This window comes from Centropristis striata, chromosome 7 (assembly GCF_030273125.1).
Source record: "Centropristis striata isolate RG_2023a ecotype Rhode Island chromosome 7, C.striata_1.0, whole genome shotgun sequence".
Classification (NCBI taxonomy): domain Eukaryota; kingdom Metazoa; phylum Chordata; class Actinopteri; order Perciformes; family Serranidae; genus Centropristis; species Centropristis striata.
Window position 1 is genome coordinate 26,655,687 of NC_081523.1, and position 20,712 is coordinate 26,676,398.

General features: G+C 39.9%; 1 protein-coding gene across 1 annotated transcript in view; it reads right to left on the reverse strand.

Annotated features, from left to right (window-relative positions):
• Positions 1 to 204: 204 nt before the first annotated feature.
• LOC131974741 (transmembrane protein 132D) overlaps positions 205 to 20,712 on the reverse strand; it is a 37,034-nt gene continuing 16,526 nt past the window's right edge. The window contains exons 3-9 of the mRNA XM_059337184.1: positions 19,323 to 19,460; positions 13,021 to 13,213; positions 7,830 to 7,973; positions 3,659 to 3,864; positions 3,117 to 3,381; positions 2,815 to 3,006; positions 205 to 2,066 (exon numbers count right to left, since the gene is read on the reverse strand). Of these exons, the coding sequence (XP_059193167.1) occupies positions 741 to 2,066; positions 2,815 to 3,006; positions 3,117 to 3,381; positions 3,659 to 3,864; positions 7,830 to 7,973; positions 13,021 to 13,213; positions 19,323 to 19,460 (2,464 nt within the window). The 3' untranslated portion in view covers positions 205 to 740. The remainder of the gene's footprint in view (positions 2,067 to 2,814; positions 3,007 to 3,116; positions 3,382 to 3,658; positions 3,865 to 7,829; positions 7,974 to 13,020; positions 13,214 to 19,322; positions 19,461 to 20,712) is intronic.

A 20,712-nucleotide genomic window follows, 5' to 3' on the forward strand; every position in this document is an offset into this window, starting at 1 on the left:
CTTTTCCTTGAGGTCTTTTTCATAATGTTGTCACTTATAATAAAAAATCTGAGCCTGTCACAGCTGCTGACTGCTCAATACTGAACCGATTTCAAAATGAGTTCTTCCCATTTGACCATTAGACACAAAAACATGGGTAAAGAAGTTGACAAGTGCATAAGCTTTTATGATAGAAAAGCAAGTAAAAGGCAACAATAATCAAGATCATAGTGTTTTAATGAAAAAAATCAAATGAAAAGTAGATCAACTTAAATTTACATAGAAAGGGGTCTTGGATATTGCATAATAGAAAACACCCATTTAAGTTAGAATTATTTTTAATCAAAGCCACATTTTTGGTGAAATCCTTATCTGTCAGCCTAAATTCTGTATTATAATTGTTACTCAATATATTGTATTTGTTATTCACGATACTTTTCAGTGTGTCTTTGTACCGTGTATACCAGCAAGTGAGTGCAAAAATTTAGAGAAGTAGATATCCACATGCAGCATTAACATTTGGTGGCTTTAAACACTGTGTAAATAAGAGTCCATCTGGTCAGCCATCTAACACGCATCCACACTCCAGTATTAACAGTAATATACAGTACATATACATGTAAAAGGCCTTGATAGGTAATGAAATGTAGAGGAGGGCAATTCCAAAATCACATATTTTAGACAGTTATTGGAGTTAACAAAGGCATTGAGGTGATCAAAGCCACGTCTACTGTACACGTGAGGTCTGATCAGGTTCTGTATTATAAGTGGGACCCAGGCTCTGTAATGGGCACTTGGGGTTCCTCCTCACAGCTGTCCTCTTTCCCGACCCAATGGATGCCGTGGCCGTTCTCTCTGGGTGGGAGATGTGGCGAATGCTGGCGCTCCAGAGTGGAGAAGGTGGTGAACTGGACTCTCTTCCTCTTGCTGGTGGGCGAGTGGACGGACTCAGCGTGCATAGGTTTGCTCCTGAGGGAGCCCACGCAGCTGAGGGGCGAGTCTGTAACGGAGGCCAGGCAGCTGGGCCTTCTGGACAGAGGAGCAGTCTTATCAGGCCCAATGTCTATGACGGTGGTGGTAGTCTGGGAGTCTTGCTGGACAGGGCTGCCTGGCACGCTCATCACCAGCTCGGCGTCTGTGCCGAGCCATACCCAGTCGTGCCTGTGCCCAGTGGGCTCCTGGCCGTGAGAGGGAGGCTTCTTGTGCCTGAACTTGACAACATATGAGATACAATTAACCAGAAAAACCAAGATGGCCAGGCAAAAGACACCCAACAGAGCGTACATGCCAATCTCCAAATCTGTGAGCGGCCTGTTGGCCAACAGTTCTTCACCACCAGTTTCTACCTCGGTTGTTTCCTGCCCGGGTACCTCCACCTTGGTGGGGAAGTTGTTATAGTTCACCAGGTTTCCAGGGGCCTTCACGGTGCTGGTAAAGCCAACACTGCTCATATCCTCCACTATCATGTTGTCTGAGCCATATGCTTTGCTGCTGTCACTGGGGCTGCTCATGCTGATATTCACCACGCTGGTAGGACTGCCGGTGTTTCCTGAATTGCTGGTCTTAGCCACGCCTCCGAGGCTGCCGCTGGTGATGAAGGTCCGTTCTGTAGATTTGATCGTGGTTGTGATCTTCTGCATGGCACTCTCTTCTCTATCTGACGTTGAGCTGCGTGGTGGAGTATCCTGGGACGGCTTCCTCTGCTTCCTGTTCATGTCCACCTCCTCTCCGTCGTTCCCATAGTCACTGCCGTTGTCCTTGTTGCCGACAGTGCCGATCTCTGTGCTGCTGGTGTTGCCGTCTGGGCGCCGGCTGCTTGACTGAAACTTGACCCTGAGGCTGCCGTTGCCCACAGCTACTGTGCTTTTGCGTTTGGACTTCTGGCAGGACTCACAGATGGACATCTCTACTCTGACCAGGACTCCCTCACCCTCACCCTCTGCCACCACAGTGGGAGGAATGCCCTGCACTGACACCACCCCCTGATCAAGAGATGTCACCGTCATTCGGTAGAAAGCTGGATCATATATGTCAAGAGGCGTCTGGTTGCCATCACTGAACTGCACCCAGGCGCTGACCAAAGCTTCCTGAAAGAACAGGAAATGGGTGAAATTGTGAATGTAATTTAAATGTATCGTTCATCTATTGGACATCTACATGGAGTCAGACTAGAGATGTCACAAGAACCAATACTGCAGTTGCAAGTTGATGCCTGAAAATGTTTTCTACAGTTACCACCACGGCACATTGGGAAACAGGGCTAAATTTCCCTTTAATCCTGACACAACACCATAGCTACATTTTAGCCTGCATGTAAGCTAACATTGTTTTTGTCTGTTTTCAATTATTTTTTGGAGCTTTACTCTGAAAGCATAGGTGAAAATCGGAAAGGGGAAAGAGAAAAGAGCGAGGAGACAACATGAAAAAAAGGCTAAGGGTCAGAACTGCAGCAAGGACTCAGCCTCAAGTATATGGGGCACATGCTCTACTGGCTTAGCTGCCCTGTGACCTTTCAGTCTAACATTGTTGAAACAGAACAGCTAATATTGGTAGCGAGAGCAACAAGTTAGTGAACTGCCAAGTTTCCACTGTACCTTTAGGTAAAGGTGGGGAAAAAAGGAGGGGGGAAAAAGTAGAGGAGAAAAACTGATAACAAAACGAGAGTTACGGTTGTACCTAAGATTCTATGATTTCTGGAAGACTGCCCAGTGAAATAGGATTTATTGTCTTGTTTTTGTTTTTGACCATGATATTGAATTGGGTCTTGACAATCTCAGAATTTCACCGGTATTGGTCTGGACTACTAATTGTGACATCCTTAATGCAGACTGTTACCTGTTTGGGGCTCTGTAGAAGTTCCTGCGTGGTCGTGGTAGCAAGGATGGCCCTATTGCTTCCAGTACTAAGCTGTAAAGTCATGGAGAGGCCTGTAACCAGCTGGACCCCCAACTCTGTGATGGTGACTTTGTCATCCACGACTTTGATTGTTGTCTTAGCCAGGATTGCATCAGACAGTGGAGAAAAGACCTGTCACAGAACATGATCAGATACAGTAAATTAATTAGGGTGCCTCAGACTGGATTTCATTACCAGTTGTTTGTGCAAAGTTAATTCCAAGCAGTAGATCAGTTCATTACCTGGATGGAGGTGGTCCCAAGGTCCCGTCCAGACAGCACCCTACCCGCCTGCAGCCTTGCCACTCGAGTGTCCTCCACCTTCATGAAGTATCGAACCAGCCTTGTGACATCCACCTGCCAATCTGAGCCCAGGAAATAGGCCTTAGGATCCCGAGGGTCCGCCTGCTCTGCCATAAAGTGAGTCAGCACCTGCACCATGGCATGCTGGAACTGCAACATGCAGCCCTTCCCCTTCCTGTCGTCTTCTTCACTGTTCCAGCCAGATCTGGGACATAAGCACAAAAACACACGTCTGAGTCACACCTGTCACATGGTTAATGCTTTGACCTGCTATACCCCAATCACTCAACCCTGTCTCTTTGCTTGATTAGATCACATTGAGATATTACAGTACATTATATAATGGAATCAAAACCCCTAAACCCTTGGAGAGGTATGATTTGGATTTGCATGGGCTAAAGTACTCTTCTAGAAATCCCATGTAGAAACCGAAAAAAAGGGAAGATTTTCCATTAAACAAATGCTTTGTTTGTGTGTCTCACCTTTTTGAGGTCAGTATAGGCACCCTCCAGCTTTTGATCTGGCTGAGCTCTGTATCTGACACCTCAATCTGGAGTGGGAGTCGGGGCATCCACACGTTCAGTTCAAGCTGAGCACTCAGGTAGCTGTAGGTAAAGTTTACCACCAACTTCACCTTGCCCTTCGTCTCTTTGCCATTCACGAAAACATAGTCGCACCTGTCGGACACCTGGATAGGAGGAGATAATATATACAGAACACAATCCAAGAGAACATGAATATCTTATCATTTAATTTCCATGATAATATCAAAGAGTTTGTGTAAGTACGCTTGTGTAAACAATCTATATCAAACTCCGAATGAGATTGTTGTCAATGAAGGGGATGTTAGTCATCCAACCAATGACAAAAAATAATCAAACATTCTCATAAAAGTCACTATTTTAACAAATAGGCCATTCTTACAACAACAAATGGCCCTGTGGCAGTTTTGCAGTGCATGTGTTGCCATAGTAATGTCAGATGGCTGTAATAAACTACTGCGATGATCACCGGTCCGAAGCGTTAGGAAGAGGCAGGATTGCAATTTTATGTAAATCAAAATATCATGTGGTGCAGTGCTGAACATCAGTCCTTCACAGCCAAATGCATTCATTACGTCGTGATTTCAAAGGTGACCTTCGCCAAGTTTGGGCGACTGCTCAAAGATCTCATGGACATTTTAAGACACGAGTCAGGGGGTTTTCCTTGGTCCTCTCACCAGCCGCTGCTTTAAACAAATTGGATAATTAACGCAGCATTGAAATTCAGTCACCAGCCCCCTGGAAGTGCACAAGGGAGCGGAGGCGAGAGAAAAAACGGTGACTTTGACAGATAGCCTAAGGAGGAATACAAATAGCGAATAGATTCCCGCTCTTGTTAACGTGAACCCAACAGTTTTCTGTCAAAGGGAAATGCTATTTTTGAGAGGATCTTATGTCATCAGTGCATCTGAGCATCAGTCATCCAGCACTCATGACCAGAGCTTAAGCTTTAGAATGACCACATCACTATGTGTCATCCTTGCTGTGCACTGAGATGCCCTGGCCTCTTCCCTGCAAATAATCCCACGCTTGATTTACATCCAAACAGCAGATTTACGACATGTGGCAATGAAGCCCTTGAACGGTTGATATGGAAAATTTCTAATGCAAGCATGGAACAATAGACAAGGACTGATTTAGTTCAGGTGAGGTCGTCGAGAGTTCTTGTTTTTTTTAATTCGGTGTGGAGGCAGTCGACCAGCCATCCGTGATCTGACACTTTGTTCATTTCTTCCTTTCTTTTAAGAGAATCATCTTCCACTGAACTTCCAAGAGCCATGATCAAATAAGCATCAGTTAAAAGGGAATGCCATTTTAATGTGCCATCCGCCCACTCATCCTAGTCACAATCTCATTCTGCAGCCAAGAATATCCCTCAGTGTTTTTTCTGTCAAAATAGATTTTTATTTTTTTTTATAAATGGGATTTGACTTTCATCACAGGGTACAGTATTAAAGGCAGGCATAAATATTTAAAAAATACTGAAATGCATGCTTGACTGACACAACTGTGACGGTACTTTCCTTGTGCAAATAAAACAAGTTTTAATGAGTATGCAGAATGAAATATTGCAAAGGGGCAAATTAAGTTCAAGCATCGCACTGAGTTCAGGCTTCAGGATGTAGATCATTTAGTTAAATTGCTTTGCCACGCCATAAAAAGTCCCGATTAATCAACGACGGAGACATCTATGCTCTATATGTCCCTGCCTAAAATGCTCAAGTGTCAATCCTTCAATTCTGAACTGATGAAGAGAATGCCTGTATGCACATTTTAAGTCTCTCCATCATTCATACACATTTTAAAAAACCTTTCCATCACGGCAGATTAGACTTTGTTTTGCTTTTGTTTTGTCACATGAGCTATTCATTCTAAATAAATCCTTCGCCATCTATCACTAGCCGGTTTGATACACTTCAGACACACCAGAAGAGAAAAGATATCGGAGTCAAGCTGTTACACTAAGAAGATTAAAGGGAATATTTGTGACTGAAGCCGCTCTCTGGTCAGCAAATACACTGAGAGCTACTGTAAGCTTAGAACAACAGCAAAGACAGATACATTACAGGGCTGAAAAGAATGATTTAGTCCACATCCGGCCTCTTGACATCAGCCCGTAATCCTGCTTTTCTTATAGCTGACATCCATCAGCACTTAATACATGTGCACTTACTGTATACACTGTACAGCAAATCTCTCTTCACAGGAAACACTCGTACTACGTTGCTTTATTAGCGGAGATATCTGTTGTTTGCTAAACCTGCCTCAGGACATATTAGATCAGCAAAAAAACTCCATAATAGACAGTGTCCACTGCATGTCTTTATTCTTGGTTTACAATGCTACTCTACTCTTGAGTGAAGTAAGTTCACAGCATCTGACCTCAGGGGCCAGGGGTCTGACTTTCAATTTCATCAGTAAACAAAGCCGGCTTTTGGCAGTCGGCCGTGCTCAGGTTTACAGGATAAAAGTGGCAAGTTACGGGAAAGGAGCACAGTGGCAGACTGTGAGGTCATTTGCGGTGAGCGATTTAGCCCAGCGGTTGTTCATTGTCGGGGAGATTGATGGGGGATGTTGTCGGGGCCCAGCTAATAGTTTGTTTTACCATGTGGAGAAGAGACAGAGAGCAGAGGTGACTTTGGTACAACTTATTTTTCCGCATCTGTCCTTACCGTCACACACAAAATCAACCTTGCCCTTTTTTTTTTTACAGCCACTCTAAATTGTCCCCCTAACCCTGAGCGTCAGGGCAGACAAGACACAAACATCTCACATTTGTCCATTTATTGCTGCTAATAAATGTTTTGTTCTCAGGTAACCATTTACCAGTAGTGATAGAACATTTATTACACAATACCTCTGCAGCAAAAGTGATTTAGGGTAAATAGAAGGTGTAAAAAAAGCCATTTTACCTCTAACTTTTTCATTGTCATTGTCCCTGTAATGAAACTGTTTTAAAAAGCCATTTACACCAGGTAAAAGTAAATCATTTTACTTGGAATGCGTGAAACTAAAGACACTGAAAATGGTTATTGTTCCTTCTTCCACACAGTATGTGGAGGTGTGTAACAAGTTTTTTTACTGATATAAAAATAAGCAGTAAAAGATATCGTCGTAAACTGAAACTGAATAACAACAATATCCTTTAAGAAAACTAACCTGAAACAATATTGCCTGGTTAAACACTCAATAAAAAGTAAAATGAAATATATAATGTTTTACTACATAATATTGAGCAGGCATGACTCTGAATAGATGAAGCGTGACAACAGCGTTATAGAACTAAATAACAAGAATATGATTTAAATATGTAAAATAAATATTACATATATTTAAATACTGAAGTAGATCAACATGATATTTATCCAAGCTATTCAACTCAGATCTATGAAGGATGAAAGCACAGCTGACAGGTTTTCTTCTGAGCTTGGTGGCTAAAAGTTGAGTCGAGTCGATTCCTGAATCAGAAGATTTAAGCATCATAGATATTCCTAGTTCTTAACCCGTGTTTTTTATATGTATGCTTTTATACTGTATATATAGCTGAATACTTATTTGACATTTAACCTAGTATTGGGTAGTTCGAGTCTTTTTACTGACGAGGATCACTGACTCTCGGATGGTAATTTGAATGAATCATTTTTTACGTCATTTCGTTCATATCAATTAGTGTGGCATCCACAGTCCTGTTGCTGAGCTGCCTGTCATGTGACGAATGGACGAAAGACACAAACCTGACGATCTATTATAAGACGCAAACGAGTCAACTCAGTTCTGCCGCTCAGCCAACAGCCCTGCAGCATTTGTCACATGACAAATGAACAAGTGACTCAAATTTGGGGACGCATAGTTGAGTCGTGAACTAATAATTTCTGTTTCCTGTCCTGACTGAGTTGATGCAGCTGCCATGTGACGAGGGAACGTACTGCTTGAAAATGAACGAATCACTCACTGAGACTACTTATCACTCCCCAGTCATATAAAATATTAGTTCAAACGTTCACAAAGACACACCACTAATTTAACCTGGCCCTAACATAAAATAAAAACTAATTGAACATTTAAAACTATAATCACCTTGGTGACAAGGAGCAGGAGGAAGAAATCCTACCTTGAGCACATCTTCATCAGTGGAACTACAGTCTGTGTAGTCAGACACATCAGTGATCACTCCGTCTTCTTCCACAGCTACTGTCCTCACAGGCATCACCACCTTTTTCCCAGTCAGAACAGCCGTGTTCAGGATCTCTGTGTCCTGCAGAGAAATCAGTCAGTCATTACATTGCTTACCTTCATAGAACAACAAATCAATTTATTTTACATTTTAGACATTTGGCTTGTGTTTTTTATGTAGCGGAAAAAAGGTTTTGGGGATAGGAGCACCGTGGGGTGCAAGTAGAGGAGCAAGGTGGAATAGACAGGGGCGATGGAGTGTGACTTAGTGACTCAGCAGTTCTGATGAGGTGAGAATGCTGGTCCCCCTTTGGGAAGCCAGGGAGGAGGTGGGAGGGTGTAGGAGGAGTAGAGTTAGGCTGGGTGATAGCCAGGTCACCTCATGGAAGGGAAAGCTAATCTTGGACTTTTCTGCTCAGGCATGTCCCTCAGAGCGATGCCATATCCACTCAAACATGATCAAATAATGAGAGCCATGGACGTGGACTAAAAATAATCCCTACATATCTACAGCACAGCCTGTTCTTTCATGCTTAACGTTTTATTAAATAGGACAGGTTTGGCAGGTAGAGCAGAGTTGACCACTAATCGCAGGTAGCTGGATCCCTGCATCCCCGTGTCCAAGTGTCCTTGAGCAAGACACTGAGGCCTCACTGCCCAGGCTGGTTGGGCCAGTGACTTGCATGGTAAGTGGCTCCAATTGGCCTTTGAATGCAGAATGTGTGTGTATGGGTGAATGAGAGGCAAGTGCTTTGGGTAAAAATGCTACATAAGTACAGTCTTTTTATCATTCCTTAAAGGGTTTTCCTGTTCTTATATATTTTATTTATAAATGTAATGGTGATGCATTTTGTTATCCATCCAATATCCAAATGCCCCTCAGTACCTCAGTCTGAAATAATCTTCAGCAAATGTAATTATTTTCATATAAATGGAACAAACTGCCTTTTTTTACTACCAGTTCTAACATTATGGTATACTGCAGTTCTGCGTGTGGTTTGCCAAAGTAGAGTTGCCGTACCCCACAAGAAGTGGTTTCTTGACTTCCTCAGGTCACACACTGTACTGCCAATCTTTTCTTTACTTTTAAATGTCTTAAAAAGTGTAAATCTAAAATGAGTGTTATGAATGCTCTGCCACTGTCGTTTTTGAGTTCTTATAAAGTGTGTAGATAATTATAACTTTATAAATTGTTATTTCCTGTCAATGTTTGCTTGCTAGCATTTACATTCTGACAGTGCAACAGCGTGTGAACAGCCCATATGAGCACATTCCACTCATTAGCTTTGTGTAAAGTTAATGCTCACATCAGTTGTTGGGAAACTTGTTATGGTAAGGGCTCATTTATGCTCAACATTAATTATGGATACAAAGGGAGCCTTCTGTCTGTACTCTGCGTTTATTTGTACATAGTCGGGCACCTTTTGTTAAAACCTTACGGACAACCGGGATAGTGTAGCGAATAGTTAAAGTAAAACACCACCATTGGACATGAAGAGGAAATTGCAAAACTTTTTGCTGAGATATAAATGAAAAAAAAATTCCTGTTGTCATATGCTGTAGACACCTGCTAGTGGATATATTGCATAACATCAATGCTAAAATTGAGAGGAAATGAAATTGTGTATTTTTGTAGGCCAACCCGGAAGTAGCATCTCCATGTGGTATAGCCTATTGAGAATTAGGATATGGGATTTTTGCAATTGATTTTGGATTATGGCAGAAAATAAGCTCTGTGGCAAACACGCTTCTGATGCTTACACGTTTTGTTCAGTAGAATAATGTTAATGCAGCCGAAAGAAGTAAAAAGCTAACGTTATGCTAAAAGTGAACTATACAAAGGTCATATCACTTGAACATCACAGCCATTACGCTTCAGATGATCTCTGACAAGCTAATAAATAGTTTATTTACTTTACTGACAATCTAAGAGTTTGCAAGAGCAATGAAAAACACGACTAGCTGTAGTTTCATTTAGCCACTTGTTAGCAACTGCCTTTTTAAGGACAGGTAAAAACTTTTAAAAAATTACAAGTGGGGGTATTTACTAATGTATTTAATGTCATACAATAGAATGTGAACATCTCTTCAGCTTTTGTTAACCACAGACCTTACCAAAAACCCATTTTGTTTGAGAGGAGAGATCCCAGGATGCTAAAATGCTAACTTACTTCCTGGTTTAAGAACTAATTTCTGTGGCGCCCTAAAGGATGCATGGTATGCAGGAAGTGATGGTTACATCTTTTTTTGCACATAAGGGGGCAAAAATGAGGCCGTACCAATAATAAAATTTAACTTCAGCTACAGTTTTTAAATATTTTTTAAAGGCAGGAAATTAGTTTGGACATTTTTTTTTAAATTCTGAAATTATTGTGTTGACTCCATGGCTACAGCCCTCAGTAGTACTGTATAGTAGTAGTAGTAGTCGTAGTAGTGATATCTTTCTGTCTCACTCTGTGTGTGTGTGTTGCATGCATGAATAATCAAAGCGTAAAACTGAAGCAGATGGATATGTGTCGTTCTCTGTAAAAACACACTGTTTTAAATGAAGTTGAAATAATTGAATGTTGTTCATGTAAATGAGTATGAGAGCAGTGGAGCGCAGCACGGTCAAGTTCTGTCAATGATCAGTTGAATCAAATTTAAAGAGACACTTGGCCACTCAGAGTACAAAAATGAAGCAGATGGATATGTGTCCCTCGACTGCAAAACTGGTTTAAATGAAGCCGAAATAACTGAACATCATTTTTTTTAAACTGTCATTTACAATGTAGTTAAAAAATACAGATCTGAAGTCTGTGTCAGTGAGGTTTCAGCCATTATGTAGAAGTATTGAGCAGCAGCACTTGATGGAGTTCACAGAGCAAGGCTCAGAGTGATCAGTCAGCGCTAATGTCCCCTCGAGCCAACCATCAAATCTCCTCGTGTTTGGCCCTCTGCCTGAGGTCAGCTTCTAATCCGCAAGAGAGATGAACCATGTCAAATTCACCAATCAGGATACTGTAGCATATCCTCATAACTTCAAGCACTCAGGCACCATTATGATGGAACTGCAGCAGACAGCACTGTGAAACATAAGTAACCTGGTGCCCAAACGTACAGCATAAAATATAATCATTCTAAACTTTTAATCATATGTATTTCGTCAAAAATATGTGTCAAGGTTCCTGCAGGTCTTTATAAAGTCTTAAAAGGCATTAAATTAATTAATCTAAAATAAGGCCTTAATTAGTATTGAAAGGGGCCTAAATCTGTTTATCAAATGTCCTAAAAAGCAAAGACATGTTTTTTTTTTTCAGCTTTTTTTTGTTACATTGCATTGTTAAATTTCAAAATAATTGGTTACATTTTTTTAGTCCCCCTCCATCAAAAAGCATTTATGTTCCCTTAAATGTCTGACTTTGACTATACTGACTTGTACACGATCACTCATAAAGGTGGAATCTAATATATTTTTACCTCTTTCCATGAAATGATTGTGACAATGTGATTTATTATTTAGTTTATTATATCGTTTATTTATTATTAAGTGTATATCTTCTCAAAACTTGATTAATCAATCCCTCCAAACATATCAAAATAAAAGTGTGTGAAAGGTTTGTCACTAGAGAGGTGTTCTCACATTCCTCTACTGAAGGGGAGATGTCTGTGCACTTTGCTAAACCTGAGATTCAAAAGTATGCTGGGTAAACCACAACTTCTAAGCCAATCAAAAGCCAGAAAGGGAACCCGAATCCTCGAGCACAAAGATGTCAGTACACAACAGGCTCCATATCTAAGTATGGAGGCTCACCAATGTTTCCTCTGATGAAGGAAAACAACCAGACACAGTTGGCAGACCACGGGCCAACGAGGGCTGCAGTGGTAGGCGGGCGGAGGCAGAATAGATGTTCTTCAAAGTTTTCGCTTTACTTATTATATTGGAAAACCATGTTACATAAATATAAAATACTTTAAACCACGTCTAGAGGGAAACTTTACTGACTCTTTTATTAATGTCACACAGATTAGGATAGCAGAAACAACAACACAACACTGACATTGTTTGTGACCCCTGTCTGTTAGCTAGCTGCCACTGTACCCTGGACTACTATATGTCATCTAACACGTCTTTTATAGCAGAATGCACTGAATGTAATGAATAAATAGGCCTCACAAAAGAAAAAAAAAAGTAAAAGAAAATATATTTACTGTTAATATTACTGTTGAATATTAAGACAGAAATGACAAGGAATGTTTTTAACAGACAAAGTGATTATTAATTAATTAAAAAATAAGGAAAATATTAAAAAGCTTTTTGTGATATGTACACATTATTTAAAAAAGAATTGCAACGGGGGTTCCCCACCAGATGCTTTATGGGGGGTATACCAATTATTTGCGGCATACCTAAAAGCCATACAAGCATTTTTTTCTTCAACCAAAAGTAACCTCAATTTTAGTTATTGTGAAACTGGTCTTAAATGTAATTCTCAGTGTCATTAAAAGTCTTAAATCTAACTTGCCTTAAGCTGTAGGAAGCCTGTACAGTATAATGAATGCTAAGAAACACAGAAAAGGCACTCTGTTTATATTATGTGACAGCTTGTGACTGGCATACGTCCCTCCTGCTCACAATGATGTACTCACCAGGTTGACCCAGGTGGCAGATAACTCAATATATTCAATACTGTTATTCAAAGTGGTGTAAACTCTCATGTAATGTTCTGTATTTAGTTGTGGAGATTATGTCATGGATTAATTATAGAGGTAGCATGATAAAGAGGCCCACGGCACCAAAATAGAAGCACATGAAGCAGCTGTTAGGAGGAGAGGATGACCACATATTATACGCCAGAACAGAGCAGAACAACACAGAAGAGAGACATCAGCTAGCTGACAGTCAACAACACAAGGTCACTCTCTGCTCAAAATAGAAGCTATTTACTAAACAATCCAAAGCAGCCTTTTGTGTATGTAAACCAGGCACAAATGGATCAGAGCAAAGTGCATTTTATGATATTTTCAGGCACAGACGTTCAAAGGATGTCGACCAAGTGTTGGCGTTATTGGAAAAAGCTGCTGTCAGTAGCGTCAGTGTCGGTTTTAATAATGATTAGGTGTGATATGGAAGCTGTCAGCTAACTCACCATCACAAGAGGGGCCAGACCAACAAAGTCTCTCTGAGTCGTGTAGATCCTCATGGCTCCTTCAGTCTTGGCTATGTTTTTGGATGCGGATGGCAGTTCCAGCCTCCATATGATCACCTGACTGTCGAGTGGACTGCTCAGCTCCTCCACCTCGAAATCCATCTGAAGTACCTCCAGCAGACTGCTGTCGAGCCTGAGAGTTAAGTAGGAAGAGTCAGACATATGCATGCAGTATCATACGTGCATTCACACCTGTCTACAGGGGTGGAATGTAGGGCTGGTCGATATATCAATATAAAAAATATATGGATATATTTTTAATTGTGATATGGAATTCGACCATATTGCATATATCGATATAGTTCAAACATTTTTTTATTTCTTTATACAATGCTGCCCTTACTAGGGTTTGTCATATGTACTTCCTTTGTAATGTTCGTTGTTCTTTTCTCATATAAATATATTTATTTCAGAAAAAGATTGGCCTATTTTATTTCATAGGCTATTTTTATTTAAGATATTTTTAATTAGATATGCACTTTATGGACCTTTGATTTTTTTAATTTATTTTTTTTAAAGGTAGTCCTGTCGTTATACAGTATTTATGTTCACTTAAATAAACAGTTTCAATAAAACTACTTGTGACATGTCATATTTGGCTTTGGCTTTGACTGAACACTTGCTCTCACTTTGCGATAAAAAATTTGCGATATATGGTATATCGATATTCAACAGGATATGACTTTTGGTCCATATCGCCCAGCCCTAGTGGAATGTAACTACTGTAGGTATGGTTACTCAAGTACTTTTTGAGGCACTTGTACTTGAGTCTCTTCTTTCCATGCCACTTTCTGCTTCTACTCAACTGTTTTAGAGGGAAATATTCTACTTTTTATCTCATTGAATGTATCTGACAGCTTTACTTACTTTACAAATACAGATTTCTGCAACAACAAAAAAAACACTTTAAGAGCAACTTTTTTCATAATCATTAAACTCATTTTCCATACAAAAACATTTCATGGTCACAGCTTCTCAAATTTTAAGATTTGCTGCTTTTCTTTTTAATGATTTTTAATCATTTTAATGTTTTATCTTCAGTCACTTGGAGCCTTGAACCCCTGGTCAGACACACAACCATTGTGTAGGTGTCACTTTGAGCTCTAGGTAAATGTGGCAGCATTTCTTACTATTTTCAAAGTTTTTACAAACCAAAGATAATTTGGTTATCCAATCCAAATATGAGAATAATCAGGAGATTAATCCATCATGAAAATAAGAAATGGCTGCAGTCCAATCGACTAACAAAACAGTTAAAACTACAACTAAAATCCTACTTTAACATGAATGCATCATGAGTAACAATAATCTGATTATATTATAGTATAACATAGGGGACATGTACTTTTACTTGAATACTTTAAGTATGCTTTAATGTTTATACTTTTACTATTTATATTTTCACTGCAGTACTTTAACTTAGCTTACTAATTAGACTTAAGTAAAGGATTGGAATACTTCCTCCACCTCTGCCTGTCAAAATGTTGTCTTGAAATCTCTTGATTTGTGTTGATATGGAAATGCAAATCAGCATCACAACACTGCACTGTTGGCGCATTTGTGTTTTGACTGTGTGATGGATCTAATTTTCTTCATAATGGAAATTAGCACCAGGAAGACAGAATCTCTCCATCACAGCCACTGATACTTAATGGGATTATTTCACCACCGGGGTCTGCGATTCTCTCTCCACACATTAGATTCCTGTAGAGATAATCATGTCTGGGTGAAGGTGGGGTGATTATACAGCAGTGTATCCTGCACCTCACCTCAAGTCAATGTAGATCCACATCAATTTGATCATATGTGAAACAGCAGATAACTGAACGGACCAGCTCAAAATGCATCGATGAGACTTAATTTACTGTATAATGCAATGGCATCATGTATTATAGGCTGTTTTATTAACAGTAGAGCATGCATCCCTAATGTATGGATCCAGTCATTATTTCAATGTCTTCTACCTGACTGCAATTATTTCTTATTCAGGAAAATGTTAAAAGAAATGTAGAAGGAAACTCATTAAAATGTTTTGGATTTTTGGAGATATCCAGCTCAAAGTTACCGGTAATTGTAATTTTACGAATTTGGCCCTGTGAAGATAAAGTGTAGAGATTTTTAGTAGCGGAATGTGATCCCAGTCGTTGTGACAAGACCCAATCGTCTTTTTTTAGTACAGGGCTTTGCATCTCTAGGCATTTTCACGAACTAAACCGAAAAAGGAATAAAGCTGAATTTCTCTGTCCTGGCCTTCCCTTTTAGTTGCCGGTGCTGTTAAATTCGAACTGAATAAAAGGTGATCCGAGGACAGCAGCAGCATCCTGCATACACAACAAAGTATAAGCCTTTGTAACTTATAATGGCCTCTCAGTGATGCCAGCTAGAACAGAGTGTCCTAGCCATGGATTCAATTTTCTCCCATGGCCCAAGTTAGTATCCTGGGTTTTTATTTCTTGGCACTGTATTGAACTATAGAAAAGATATATTGGTGGACAAAAATGCAATAAGCATGCACATACCCACTTGGACATTATCAGACCCAGTGCATCTGTGCGCACATGTTATAAATATCTGTGTCAGAGCTGTGCACACGCAGTAAGTCCTGTTTACTGCATGAAAATGACCTCCAAAGGGCTGCATACCAGCCGCCTTTCTGCATTAAGGGAACAACAATTGGAGAAACAGCAAATCATATTTTGCTAATCCTCCATTAAGTTCCGAACACAACAACAAAGCATACAAAAATCCTTCTCAATATTCCCCATTATATATGTCCTTATTAAGGGCAAGACAGAGGTTTAGTGCAATTGAATAATCTTAGCATATTGCTCTGAGACCTGAGATTAAAAGATAATAATGGCATTCCGGTCAAGTATCAAAACAAGATATGCTTTACTTCCATAAGCATGCATATCTCCCCCTTAAGTATGCATTAACACAGATAGCTGTAAGATAGGGGATGCTGCCGTGCTATTTACGCCCTTAGTCATTCTTGTGAAGCTTGCAGGGGGGATGATGCTTCAACAGCTTGTTTACGGCCGGCAGTCTGTCTGTGAGTAGAAACGCTAATATTAAGATCCGAACCAAGCCGCTCTGACAGAGGATAAAAGCGCTTTAATATACAGATACAGCAAATACTTTTAGTGCTCACTAAAGACAAAAAGTCAGAGAAATCCCCACTGTGGTGTGACAGTGGACACACTCTGCAGGGGTTCTGTTGGTTTCATGACATTTTGAGAGAGGATTAGCTGAAATGACTGAGTGAAAAAATATGTTAACCCATAAAGAGGTTGTGATAAACAATGTCATAATCCACGCAGAATGGGGAAAACAACTTAATGAGGTCAAACCAATAATGACGTACACGCATAAGGTCAGAGTTGTCTTAGTTTAAAGCAAACTATTGTTGTACGACCTCTAACGAGTCAGTGTCAGACAAACCAACATGTTTAGCTCCAGGAAGTTTGGACTGATCCCTGTACTGGGGTAACTTAATCTTTTTTTAGATTATAATGAAGTAAAGTTCACTGAGAAATTTTATTTTTGTGTCTACTTTTATTAGATTTTTTTTTCATCCTGGGAAAGTTGGCTGCTGCACTTGTTCTTCTCCAGCTATGCCAACCATCCACAGACAGATTAGAGCTTTAGTTTTACAAGCACTTCTTGGAGCTGTTCTAGAGGCAGAAATAATCTTACTGTTTGAATTAAATCTCAATGGATCTGTTTTTGGAGCACTGGCAAGCTTGAATGGCAAAAAGAAGAAGAATTGAAAGCAAGTGCACAACAACAATATGAATAGTATTCTCCTGGATGTTTCATTCAAGACAACTGGACGGTCAGCTAGAACAGTAAACTCACCTGGATGACTGACTGAAAATGATTTATTATTGATATATCTGCCCATTCATGGTCCCCAGAGAATGAATCCCAATGACTTCTTCAGTGGCAGCATGGGGTTGACATTTGTGGCTTTGAGTAAAACATCCCCACAATTATTGGATAGATTGCTGTGAAATTTGGTGCAGCAGCATCATGATGTCAAAATTGAAATTCACCAAGTCTGCCCCAAGGTCATTACATGCCTAAAATGTATCTGTATAATACATTATCTTAGCAAGCGAAATGTCCTTTTCCCAATCGCAGTTTCAAAATACACCATGTACAACCTTGATTAGAAAAAAAAGACAACACTGACTAAATTGGATTTCAGCCCGTCCCCACTCTCTAACACTACACTTCACCATAAAGTATAATGATTATCCCACAGAAAATTATTTTTTGTATTGTTGTGTGAATCTATATCTAAAGTTAGGACGTTACACAGGTCACATGATTAACAGGAAGTAGCATAAATTCTCTTTGAAGTCCACAAGAAGGCCAAAAGAAATTTGTGTCAAGCTATTTTCTGTATTTTTGATAATACTGTATGTGTGAATGATTATTCCTGTTCCTTCAATTAATTCTAAGATGTTGTTATGGGTTTTTTGTTTGTTTGTTTTGAAAATAGTTTTGGTAAACCACTTGAAGTTGTTGAAGTGTTCCTATGCTAGTAGCAATGGCGTCATTGTGCTTTGCCATATAAACGCCTTCCACTGAGGGCACTTCTGTAGCTTAAGTCTTTGTCTTCTTAAAGGTGGCCCCAACATACATTTTTAAACACACAATACACACGCTATCATTAGCTGTGGTACTTTGTTACCGTATTTAGCCAAGTTAGCTGACGCTATGCTAGTTTTCTAGGAGTCCGCATGGGGGATGCAATGGGGCAGCGAAATGTGATGTTCTCAACTGATGATATTAGCAGACACAAACAAGCCCATGATGACATAACTACATCAACGAGCACTTAAATAACTCTGTAACAGCGTCTCAGCAACAATGAAGCTGGTTACGCTTGGCTGTTTGGTAACTTTGTTGCTGGAAGTGTGAACATAGCATGAATGTTGTTTTGTCTGTATAGAGACAGAGCATGATGGGTCAAACTCTGAATCCAAGCAGCATACAACCAAGGGCTGAAACGCTTACAAAATGCCGGTATCTGGCCAAAAATGATTGATTTAATGAATGATTAAGCAGCTGTGTTAGCAAGCTAAAGGCATTTACAAATTAATACTGCATATCTTTCTAATTTAAGTTTCATACTGTCTTTTTGCTGTTGTTTGTTGGAGAATCGAATTGATCCGGAGACACCTTCACACATACAAAGTCAATGAAGAGTGAATTGTTTCCTCTCTGGTGGGGGCGGGACTTAAAAGTGCTCTGTCTCTATTACATTTTCCAATGGGTTATAGCCTATGTAGTATAAAAAAACTGAAACTGAGATTTAACTTAATACTGCTGTTGCGGTAGAGAAGGCTTGAAAGGACATGAGATAAACCCTTTACCCTGTGTTTCCTCTGCCCTTTTTAAAAAGTTGTCCTGTAATCTCAAGAGGCATGGGCCACACTTATGCGACTTACGATGTAAGTCATAAATGAACTCAGCTCACCTCTGTTCGATGAAATGCACTCGCTGCACTGAAAATGAAAGGACATCTGAGATAAGCTGCTTGTTGGGGAGAGGATGTAGCCCCGTTTAATGAGGTTATGGGTCAAGTTAAGTACTTCTTAGAAGCCCAATGGGATGAGTTGGATCAGACCAAGGAGCAGATGCCTTGTAAATACTTTTAGTTGTGTATGTTTGAAAATGGCTCACAACAGTTTTGCTATAAAAAACCTTCTCTGCCTCCATGGGTTAAATTATGTTTTACAGCATACTACTGTAGGCATACATGGATATGCACAGCTGGTAAATGTTTAGAAATGATTAAAGCACAGAGGAGAAGTGGACTATAAAGGGGGGGGAGTAATAGCTGTTTACAAGGGAAAGCTTTACAGGAGCACCTGCAGCCAACCTGTGCTTAGAGAGTATAAGGGATGTCCTCCCAGGACGTGCACAGTATGCTTCCACAGTAAGCCGTTGTCAGGTTTGTACAGCGCAGATGGTTTGTCTTTTACTCCACAGGTGCAAAGACAAATGTTGATATTCTTTGCAGGACATACATTACAATAGTGCCACTTTTATCAGCTAGACACACTGGCAACCAGCAGTAAGTGAAAAATTCCCTTTGGACCCTTGGAGTGTCCATTCAAACAACAACAATTTAAGCCTATAAATATGTATAAACCCCAAGCGACAACAAAGTAGACACACACTGATAGTGTACACTGGCATTGAGAGTAATGTGAAGAGAACAGACTTGCCTTTTCCCAGGTATGGGAGCCTTCCTCTGACAAATAACCGCGATGGATCCATCCGCACCCATATCCAGAGTGATGTCCCACAGTAAAGAGTTACTGGGTGTCGCTGTTCGAAAGGTCACACCTTTCTTTACTGTCGCTCTGTGGAAAGTCAGAAACAAAAAGGTCAAGAATGTGCTAAATGTGAAATGTCCTGTATTAACAACCAGTTGAATTCGTAGCAATGAATGTTTATTTTTCCCAAGTTTAAAGGCGCTGTACACGACATTCAGAACATGAATATAGCAGCACTTAAATATTTGCTAGTTAAAGATAAAGTGGAAAAATGGCGTCCTGACAGAGAATGAAGTCAGTATTTGACAACAAATGAAAGGGTGTTGAACCTGTTGGCACCTTCCCTCATGTTTAAGTCTGGCTGGCTGCCTAGTCAACAGCAACTGGCCGCTGCTCTGCACTGCAGAAGCCAGGTTACCACGTTGACTGTGGGCTTACCTATTACTACTGTTAGCTCTGACTTTGTTGCTGTTAGTCATCTCTGTTTCTTCCACCCTCTTTGTGATCAGCTGTAACTTCCATATGAACAGCAATCTCCAACAGAAGGCCAGCCCATGTAGTATGCTTTGCAGAGCGGCAGCTATTAGTGGAAAGTCTATTGCTGTTGTTATCTTGCAGTTTTCACCGCCATCATTATGGCCCAGCCAACCCAGTGCAGCTATTTCTGGCCTGGACTGAATGTCAAACTCTAATGGAAGCAGTCCCAGACCAGACTGATTTTTATTTTTTCATTTTTTTAATAGTAAAAAAGGCATTTATAAAGTGATGAATTAACCAAACATATTATTACCTGTTTTGTCATGTAATTGTTTTCTTTCCAAAAAATTTAATTTGGTAAAATTGGTATGTTTTGTCACAAGAATTGCTTCTTATTAGACAACATAATGTTCCCAGTCCCAGTGCATGGTAGATTTAAACTTCAAACTTTAAAAGATCCAGTTACTTTACATACAATGTAATGTTGATTTATTACTTCAAACTAGCTGCCTAGTTATCACAATAAATCCAGGATTTCTCTAACAAGAAGGCAGTCAATGATAAAACTGAATGTTAATTAGAGAAGCAATCAATCGCACAAAAACAAAACATTTTAAAACTCAACCATTTGTCATTTATTACCACCCTCATCACATCAAAGACAACATTATTCTTTCCATTCATCCTTATGTGCACTCATTATTTTAACTGTACTAATGGATCATTATTTTCTCTACCACTAATTTGTAAACGATAAGCATCATGCAGCTGAACATGTACACCTTCCCGCTGGGCTTCCACAGCATAAGCAGCTTGCTGTAGGTCAAATGTTAATGAGAGAATCTTCAACGAGAATAGCGAT